The following is a 10833-nucleotide window of genomic DNA, read 5'->3' on the forward strand; positions in this document are numbered from 1 at the left end:
ATACTAATAATAGTAATTTCAAAATATAATAATTATTTTTTATAGTCACTTTCAATTTTACCCTTAAAATAAAATTTTAGTCTCTAATACATATTTTAAAAAATTTTCCATAATTCATAATGGTTAATATCAGTGGTATAAAGAGATTATGTTTTTATTATAGAAATTATATACTCATGGTATCAAATGTTAATCATTATCATTAATCACCATTACAATTTACTGGATGATAACTAAGTATTGGAAAATGTGTTTAGAGGAATCCATGCACTCAATCTTCAGTAGTATATGTGGTCAATACTATAATTCTTTCCATTTTACAGATGAAGAAATTGAAGTTTGGATATTAATTTAGGGCTAAATATAAAAGCATCTGCCTGCCAATGCAGGAGAGTCAGGAGACAGGGGTTTGATCCCTGGGTTGGGAAAATCCCCTGGAGGAGGAAATGGCAACCCAGTCCAGTATTCTTGCCTGGAAGATCCCATGGAGAGAGGAGCCTGGCTGGGTCACAAAGAGTTGGATATGACTGAGTGACTGAGCACACACTCACAATCCAAAACAATTCAGCCTAAATTTGTGTTTGTGGTATGTGTAATATAAGATGGCTTATTCCAAGTAAATTTCTAAGTAAAATATACTATGAAGAATTGACATTATTACAACTTTGAGAATTCAAAATAATTCTGATTTTAATCTAATCTCATAATATCCTTGTGAATTATTAATAGGAATGCTTATATACAATAATAACAGCACTAACAGTAATGCTATGTGTGGGGTGGGAGGAGAAAGAACAATAAATGACCCAAATGGTCCAAGTTACTTTGGGCAAGTAACTGAAATGTTATTGTAGAGTCCCTCTTGGGCACCGAATTGAAATGATGTTAATGCAGGTATGTATTTCTTGCTACCTGTGAACGCATGAACACTTTTTCCTCTAATTTGTAGGTGTGGACTGGGGTGTGGGGGTATCTTATTTGTCTGGGAGCCATTTCTTCGTAGTTACAGAATTGTGTATGCATCTGTTATCTGTCTTGCACTTCCCTTACCACACCGAAGTGTCAGTGCTTGCTGTTTGCTTTGGAGAACTATGCCAGATGACTAAGAAACCTTCCAACTTTATGAAGCTGGGTCATTCTTTTTCCCATGAGTAGCAACTCAGGCAGAAGACCAAGCAAGTTTCACCATAGAGTCAGGCTCTCAACTGGATTAGTAATTAAAAAGCTGCCAAGTCTGCTTAAAATTATGTTTTGTTAACATAATCTTACTGTGATTTGCTCAGAGTCCAGGAAAAAAACCAAAAAACTCTGAAATAGCCATTCTTGGACTTTCAAAGGCAAAATAATGAAATAAAGTACTTCATAGGGTCAGAGAACTTTCAGTGTACTTGCTGAATTCTCTTAGTTTTCTCATTTGTGAAACGACAGGGGTAGACTAAATTATATACAGTTACCTTTTCAATTCTAAGAATAAATCTCTGTGTGCAGTAGGACAGTATTGAAATTTTTTGATCATGGGAAAGGCATGATAAAATTGTGGGTTTAAAAGATTACTCCAACCACAGGAAGAGTCAGTGATTACAGGCCACCAGCAGCGAATGTTTTACATCAAATTAGGCCGGAGATGCAGAGTTGAAGGGGAGCAGTGGGAACAGACCAGAAAAGATTAAAGGAGAGATACTGCATGGGTGGAACTGACAGGGCTTGAGAACCAATGGGATGTGGGAGTCAAGAGAGGGAAGAATTTCAGGCGATGGCAGTTTTAAACTGGCAGATCAGGAGCAAGGGCATAGCAGAATTTAGCAGGTTGGAACACGACAAGTTTAAGATGCCAGAAAAGGGCCTGGGTGAAGAGGCTTAGCTATTTGAAAAACACATCAGCACCATGAACACTGGTGCTTCAGGCCTGATATGTGGAGGAATAACTGCTCAGTTTGCTTAGTTGAAATCATGGGAGAATTTGAAATCCCTCAAGAATACAGCCAAGACACAGCCTGGGGATAAGAATGAAACATGGGAATTCCTACATTTATGTAACTGGGAACAATGACAAAAAATAAGAAATGAAAAGGAGAAAAAGAAGTGGCTGAAGAAACAGGAAGAAAATGTCATGCAAAATCAAGGATGTCAAAGGAAGGGAAAACTGAAAGACAGATGGGGTGTGAACCATATCAGATGATATGAAATAGCTGAGCAGAGTGATTCCTGAAGAAATCTGAGGTTTTCTAGGACTTTGAATAGGATGCTTTCAGTTGGACAGAACAGGTTCTTTCTGACTGAAAGAAATTGGGGAATAAGATAGAGGGGAAAAGGACATGAAAATAGTCACTTTCCCAAGGAATTTGGTGATTAAAAAAAAATCAGATGTGATAGTAGAATTAGATTACTAATAGTGTGCAAGGAAATATTTTTAGAGAGGGAGACATGTGTTGGAGATGAAAGTCACTTGGTTGGAGAGGGAAGTTGAAGGGCACTATCCTGAATAATTTAGACTTTGTCTCTAGAACAAGGATAAGGCTATTTGGGGGAAACCAGGGGACTAGTTTGGATTATGAGATGTGTTGGGGATGTGTTCTGTGGAGACCATGATGGAGATGCACTTAGGTATGAAGACTGGTCAAGCTGAGTACATCTCAGCTCTTTTGCCCACTGGATATAGGTGTTGGGGTGAGTCACTTAGCCACTCAGTGCCTCAGTTTCCTCCTCTGTATATGAGACTAAAGCCCTTTCCAACTAAAATAGTCTAAGAAAGCAGTGAATAATTCACTTAAAGCACATCCTCAGTGAACCCTCCCTGCATCTCTATTTTAGGGACCAATCCATATATATATATTTTTTTAAAGCCACAAGACACAAAATTTCATGCTAATATCAATGATTCTAATTAAGCTCATTTTTTTTCTTTTGACATTGGAGTTTACCTTTCTTTACATATAGTAAAAATGGTCTTGAAAGTAATAAGTAGTAAGGACAACTTCTTGCATTTAATAATTGTGTTAATCTTCAACAGTCACATGACAGTTTTTAAAGCATTACATTTTGTGTCTAACTGTTATGTATATCATAAGAATGAACCTGAGATAAAGCCAAAATATGATAGATTGCTTCTTTTAAAAAAAACCTCCTGTTTTGTCTTTCCTTTGTATTACTTGGACCATAGCTGGAGTTGACAGCATGTTGGTAGGTCATTCTTCTTATTTGTTGATTGGTTTATTTATTTCTTTGACAAATACATAACAGATGTGTGAAACCAAGGCTTTATTATTAAGTCTTTTGAAGGATTTAAGCCCTAAAAATATTATGACAAGCCTTAGATAAAATGTAAATATATACTGTGTCATGAAAGTAACAGGAAAATTCATCGTGGCTGTTTTCATGTGTAATACCCTCATGATTATTTGGAGTGTGTGTGCAGTGGGGAGAAAATAGAAACCACCCCAAAATTCCCTATTTACCTCTTTTATTCCCTATTTACCTCTTCTTTGTGAATTAGATGTCTACTGAGCAATCTCACACCAGTGCAAGGCACTATGAAGGATATAGAAGTGACTTAGACACAGAACCTGCCCTTGAATAACTTACAGCCAGGTAGTTTCATGAGCAGCAGGCAGTCCTTGATTTGTGAAGCTGTGGTTGTTTATTCGCCAAGGCTGTGCCCTGTGCTTGTAGACCAACTGAGATATCAGCAACTGGTGGCATTTAAACCACTTTGAGTTGCCTAAGTCCATTAGAGGACATTGCATGCCAGGCACAGCCAGCAAGAGTGACATGACCCAGTGCTCTGGAAGGGTGCTCCCTCACTGTGGGGAGCACAGTAAGTCTAACTGCTGTACAGAGTGTGCTTCCTGCTTCAAGTGTCAGGCCAGCGCCTGTTAGGACATGGAGGTAGCCAACAACAACGTTCTTGAAGTATGTGTAGCAGAAAAGTTATCAGAAATAAAGTGCTCTGGGAATATAGACAGTGTTATTTTTCTAGATTCATAAGCCTTGTTAAGTAGGTGAATCTTGTCCTTTAGCAGCCAAGTCATCAGATTTATCCAGTTAGCATTTCCTAGTTCTTTTTCTATCGCCTTAATCAGACACAGTAAATGATTTTATTCTGTAGCAACTCAAACCAATTAAATGATGACAGATTTGTACTCTTTATTTTCATAAAAGTGAAAGAACAGGCCAATCTTAAACCTGCTGTGAAATTCCAAAGCTTTTAAGAGCATCATGATTTTGCTTAAATACAATTTATACATTTGAATTAACAGGTGAACAGAAATGCCCCTTCCATCTTCTAGAAAATATTTTACTGCAATTCTGATATCTGTAATATGTATCACTCTAATATGAGCACAAGAAAGCATAGAACCCTCCCTTTGCTTCTCTTCTGTGGTGTCTGTACTAGTTCATTAGTTCTTCTCTTGCTTTAGGCATCAATAAACACAATTATGGAAATTTAAGATTCTGGTTCACATAAGTTGATGAACTATGAAATAAAGTATATACTATAGTCCGTGTATTTTAGCCCTGGGCTTGAGAAATACTCCAGATAAAAGCTGCCTATATACTTAATAATTTCAGCTAAGTTCAAACTGTGGAATTAGTTTATCTGGTGGTCAGAAGCAGTTTTTTTTTGAGGGAAGTATTGACCATGGAAAGAGGAGAAGCGAGGCTGGTATGATCAACTGAAGAAATCAATCATTCTTGGTAGTAAAGATGGGTTTATTTGTTCTTTGAGTGTATGCTGCAGAAGTTGACTTTTAGACAAAAAGACGCCTTGATATCTGTATTGATTTGAGTTGATCGATTGGACCTGGTGAAGTTGCAAAGTGAGTTTTAGAAATCAATAGAACTATAAAATTCTACTGGTTCTACTTTGCTTTTTTCACAGTCGCCATGCCATCCCTTATACCATAGTTACAGCCACTCACAAAGATTTCTTATATTTGGTACAAAGTTAACTTGGTTTTCTGGTGAAGAACTCATTCTAACCACCCCCAGCCCCCTGCTAACCACCCATATATACACCAATCTCATGGAAACAAAAAGAAAGAAGGAAAGAAAAATAAATGTAGCATTAATAACATTTCTTTGGCCTGCAATGTTATAACAGCTGTAAGCTAGTGTCTGTTCAGGCACCTTGCCTAGATAATGGAATAGTCCTGTGGCAAGCTTGGCCTCCATAAGAAGTTTCTTCCCCTTTATTCTCCCTGATCTAACCCTCTAATTTGAACCAAGTCTTGAAACTTAAAGGAACATTGAGCAGATTACACAGCATACTTGTAATACATGGTTGCCCAGCTCTCAGTGGCTTTGCATTAAAGATAGTATCAGTTTAAATGTCTTAAAAGTTTTCAAAATTGCCCAAATATGCTCCTTAATGTAGATTTTCACTTACCAATTTTGAGCAGAGAATATAAAGACTTTACATAGATTTCTTTCTTTTTTTTTTAATTGGCAAAAGCAAACATTCAGAATAAGTGTAGCAGAAAAGTTTGCTAGAGTGATGGTTCACATTCAGAAACAGTATTTTAAAGCAAAAATAGATTGGATAACTCCAAAGGATATTTATCCAGATCATCTGGTAAAATCAGTAGTAGAAATAACATGATTTTTCTAAACCTTAGAAAGTGAAATTTTTAAAAAAAGTTATGATATTTTAAATGAAAGATTTGAATTCTTTATAAAATAAGTTCTTCAAGAAATAATTTCCTAATGTGTATGAGAAACTTAGAGTTGATTCCAAAGTAAAATATGGCAAAAAAAACAAACAAATGATTCACATGCAAACAGGCAAAAACTATCCAGACTCAGAAAGTAAAGGACAAAGGCCCAGAAATCTCTCTACAAAGAGAGAAAGTTACATGAAAATATATGGTTTTGATAAAATGATACGCTGTACTGAAGAACGACGAGATACAAATGGCTACTTAAAGGAACTTTATAGGATGTAATTAATTAGAAATAATCATTAAAATTTAAAAAGGCATCTTATAGAGTCAATGAAAATACATAAGCATCTGAATAACCTTTAATCAGCTGACACTATAATGCACCTGAATTAGATCAAATTTATATGAAATTAAAAATAAAAGTATTTTCTTATTTCATAGTTAACAAACACTCCTATGTTCAAATGACATACTGTGTGGTACTCATTAATCCCTGCCATGTCGCAAATTATGAAATTCTCAGTATCAAGTCCCTGGAATAAGGCTAATGTTTGAAGGGCAGTTTGGAACTATATAGCTACCACTTACTGATGCTCATTTAAATAAATCCACTGGTTATGGCCTCTCAATTAATAAAGTGAATTCAAGTTAACCAGCATATGTTGAATCAAAGATCTCACTTGTTACTATAGACACCCAAAAATCCAGTTCAAAAATGAAGCAAGTAGAGACGCATATTCACCACAGCACTACATCCTGCCAAATTGGAGGACACGATTTACCTGGCATTTGCCTCTTTGTATTATATTAACATTATTGTGAGAGAGACTACAATTTTCAATTTTCAACACAAGAGAAGTTGATACAACACACTAGTGCTGCACTTAGAAGTCGTCTCTAAAGAGAGAAGACTAATAAAGTATAGGGTTGCAATAATAAAGTATTTTGTTATAGTTTCTCTGATCATCAAACATACAACTTTTGTCTCATGGTCATTACTGACTTTCCAGTAGTAAGAACCATTATCATAATAATTATACTTATTCCTTAATTATACCATTCCTTCACCTACTATGTCATTTATAAATCTCCCATACTGGCATTCTTTTTGAAATTAAATAAATGTTTTAAATAAAATTACAGTTTAGAAGTGTGGGACGTCTGATATTAGTGATATGAACCCCCAACCACATACAGAACTGATGAGACTGGGTAGTGAAGCCAGTTACAGACAGCTATGATTTTAATTTATGTGGATCCTATTTTTACATTTTAAAAATTATAGTGAATCTACCAGCAAAGATACCAACAGTGTGGGAAAATGTCTAGATTAAAAACCAAGCTACACCTGTGAGATTAGTTTTCAAAGCCCACCTGCAAAAGAGAATTTGAACAACAGAATGCTATTAAGTAGTGATCTGACTTTCTCAAGTTCAGTGTTTCCCCGGCATGACTTGGCAATGACTTCGATGTCAGAGATGTGATATGGTGAGTTGACACTGATGCACTAATATGATCTTGGAGTCTTCAATTAAGGAGAGAAACACTATTTAAAAATCTAGTCCATAAAAATCACCTTATCATTAGCATAAACTTTTAATGGGTTTAGGTTAGAAATAACACAAAATAACATTTTCCTAAAAGTTCTCCCTTGTTTACCATGAGAGCGATGATGGAAACTTTTTAACAGGATTCACTTACCAGGAAAATGAACAGCACCACGGCTGCTCTGAAGAAGGGCCAGTTCATCGCTGCTGGGTTCTCTTACATCCAAGATCGAGGGAGTTTTGTTTTTTCTTCTCTGTTCTTTCTCTTCCCCCCACTCAGCTGATGTCTGCTTAAAAATAATTTCTCAGTAGATGTTCTTACATGCAGGCTTTGAGGTGTTTCTGCCTTCTCTGGGAGCAGGACTGAAGGTACGTATAACCTGTCTAGATCCCCACCCTAAAAACTTGGGCTGGTCTCCCTGAAATGCTTAACAGGATCATCATTGCTCGCAGGTAAAAACTTAGGGACACACCCTCTTCCAGCTGAAAGGCAGCTCTCTGTGGGGCATGGAAGAGTCACCCCTTTATTGAAGGTTTCCAGTGGCAGGCATTTAGAATGATCAGAAGTGTGAAGAGCTGTACAACGGATAGGGGTTTTTCACCCTAGGCTCTATTTACAGGTTGTTCAGCTTCTTCCCATATTGAAAAGGGAAGTGGAGTCTGAATGTTTATACTATTTAAAGAGGATTATGTGACCCATGTTCATTGCCAGACCTTCAGGTCACAGTAGAACATTATAAACTTTCCATTTCAGTGGACGTTAGGAAACAGTCATTTTTCTGAACTATTTTTAAGAGACAGAAACTCTGCTAATGTTAGAAGTGAGGATTTTTTTTTTTAAGCATTCGTTCAAACAAACAAAACGTACATACTTACAATTTTACTTACAATTTTAAGGTCCCTTGAGTAAATCACACTTCCCTTTAAGTGACCAACCAAAGTCCAGGGACATCTCTATTGTCTCTCTAAATGAATATCTTCTTTCCCCAATTATTTCTCTCTTTTTAAGGTTCTGTCCTTTTCAAATGGAGTAAAAGAAAATGTAAAATATCACTAGGGCAGATTAAACGTAAACAATCAAAACCACCAATTAAAATCTCAGTGATAATTTAAAAAGTGAGGATCAGAGCTTGAAATACTAACAGAAACACAGAAAGCTGTTCTTCAGGTGAGGTGGGTTAAAAGTCAGTGATGATTCCCAAGCACAGAGCCAAGAATCTGTATAGTGAGCCAATTAGAGCACAGGGAATACACTGGCGAAAAAGCTGCCCACACATGCAAATAGGAGACTGAATGTAGCCCTGAAGTCTGTGAAAATAGTGACTGTTGCAGGAAGGCCTTTGGAACTGTTCTAAGGGTGATCTCCTCTTCACCTGGCAGTGTCTAGTATAAATATTGTGAGTGGCAGGAAGTCTATGGAGCTAGAAATAGCAGTCTGGAACAAGAGATCTATCTGGTAAGATGTTGATTATGGTCAAAAGGATGTTAAAAATTGTCCCAGAAAGGAAAGGTATCTCTAAGGGTCAGAGGTTCTCCAGAATGCTGTCATTCCACTATAGGTGTGTGGCTAAAAATGTGACTCCCTCAATGGTTTGGAAATGCCATGCTCTTTCTCATGGGGCTTAGAAGGAGGAGATGGGCTGCCTATATTTACTTGCATAAATGGTTAAAAAAAAGTGAATAAGAATACTTATGATAGGAGTTGGTTGATGTGAATAATTGGATCAACTTTCTCATTAGTCAAGTAGGATAGAATGTAAGGATCGACCCATGACTTAGTCTGAGCAATGTATTAGTAGTAGGAAAGTCTGACCACAAATGGCTGAAGACTCACTGGGCATGGGAGATGGAAGGATCTACATTTACAAGCCTCCCAGTGGCAGGCGAATGTTCTTTCCACCTTGAATTCTGGGCATGGTGCTAAGATGTACACTGGTCCTCTTCATCCATGGGATGACTCTTCCCCACACCCAACCCTGGCTCCACCCCTAACTCAATGACTTGCTCCACAATCCGAACCAACTGGAGCATCTGTAAGGCAGCAGTGTCTCCAGGAGCCTTCTGGAGAGGAGGTGTGGGAGAACCTGGATATTGCAGAGCAATGGCTGTCTTAATTGTCACATGAGAACTAGTGACATTAGGTAACAAATGGAGAAGGAAGGTTATGAATCACCATTCCTCCTCCTTCATCTCCTTCTCTACCTTTTTTTCTCTACTCATCTTAATGTCCTTAAAGCAGTGTTGTTCAGTAGACAAGTTCCTGAAAGGTGGAAATGTTCTCTATCTGGGAGAACACTTGAATCGATTGTGGATCTGTGGATCCATTATGCTAGCCACTAACCATATGTGGCTATTGAGGAATTGAAACAGAACTCAGAAACTAAAACTTTTACTTTAAATTTAAATAACTGCACGAGGCCATTTTTCTTGTTTAGTCGCTGTGTTATGTCCGACTCTTTTACGACCCCATGGCCTGTAGCCTGCCAGGCTTCTCTGTCCATGGGATTTCCCAGGCGAGAATACTGGAGTAGGTTGCCATTTCCTTCTCCAAGGGATCTTCCCAACCCAAGGGTCGAACCCACGTCTCCTAACTGGAAGGTGAATTTTTTACAACTGAGCCATCAGAGAAGCCCAACCACATACGGCCAGTGGTTACCATATTGCCCCAGTGCAAAGAGGTTAGCGCATCATTGTTTTTATTATCTTCTGTCTTATCCTAAGCCTAATTCCTGTTCTTTATCAATTCAGCTCTTTCTAATGAAATCTACCCTATTCTTTTTCTCAGTTGAGGGAACTCTAGCTTTCTGCTTTTCCATTTAGCACATTTGATTCTTTTCCTATTATCTCAGCTGCCAAGTCCCTTATATTTGACTCCTTGCTGATCATATTTCCTAATGCCAATGAGCTGAGAAACTAAAACAGAGGCAACAGCACACAGCTATCATTTCTGTGGTCATGTTTCCTTAAACATTTCTTCCAGTCCCCTTACCTGTAACTCTCACCCCACTAAAACATAACTGTGCTGTACAAGGTTGCTTAATCTTCCTGTCTCATTACATCCTGATTCTACTGTGAACAATGTTCAGGACGTGCACTTCCACTTACACCCCAACAGTTCTTCCTTCATGGGAATTTGATGAAATCTGGGGTGATTTTTCTGTTTTGTTTTTTTCCTGGTGTTTTCTGGTAAAATGGACAGATTTTCTCACAAGGACCAAAATTCTTGGGGGAAGGAATTTTGCTCTTTTCTAAGGCATCGCACACCCTAGAATGTCATGTCTACATTTCTATATTTTTTTTCACAGCTTGGGATATCGTAGTACCCTCTTGAAAGACAAAGTAATCAGCATCTTTCACGGAAGCTGATGGATTCTACTGATCTAGAATTTCTTAAGCCTTGTTTAAGCAACTGTTCTATCCCTGTTCATTTACATGGCACCCACTGGGTAGTCACATGCATTCCAGAAAAACTCTTTGGAATATGTTTTTATGTTATATGTGAGCCTCTGATGTCATATATATATATCTGCTGCTGCTGCTGCTAAGTCGAGTCAGTCATGTCCGACTCTGTGAGACCCCATAAACAGCAGCCCAACAGGCTCCTCTGTCCCTGGGATTCTCCAGGC

At 37.7% G+C, this 10833-nt stretch overlaps 1 protein-coding gene across 1 annotated transcript in view; it reads right to left on the reverse strand.

Annotated features, from left to right (window-relative positions):
* Positions 1-7585, reverse strand: part of DSG1 (desmoglein 1) — a 39998-nt gene extending 32413 nt beyond the window's left edge. The window contains exon 1 of the mRNA XM_055559051.1: positions 7362-7585. Coding sequence (XP_055415026.1) covers positions 7362-7409 — 48 coding nt within the window. The 5' untranslated portion in view covers positions 7410-7585. The remainder of the gene's footprint in view (positions 1-7361) is intronic.
* Positions 7586-10833: the final 3248 nt, after the last annotated feature.

This window comes from Bubalus kerabau, chromosome 21 (assembly GCF_029407905.1).
Source record: "Bubalus kerabau isolate K-KA32 ecotype Philippines breed swamp buffalo chromosome 21, PCC_UOA_SB_1v2, whole genome shotgun sequence".
NCBI classification, from domain to species: domain Eukaryota; kingdom Metazoa; phylum Chordata; class Mammalia; order Artiodactyla; family Bovidae; genus Bubalus; species Bubalus kerabau.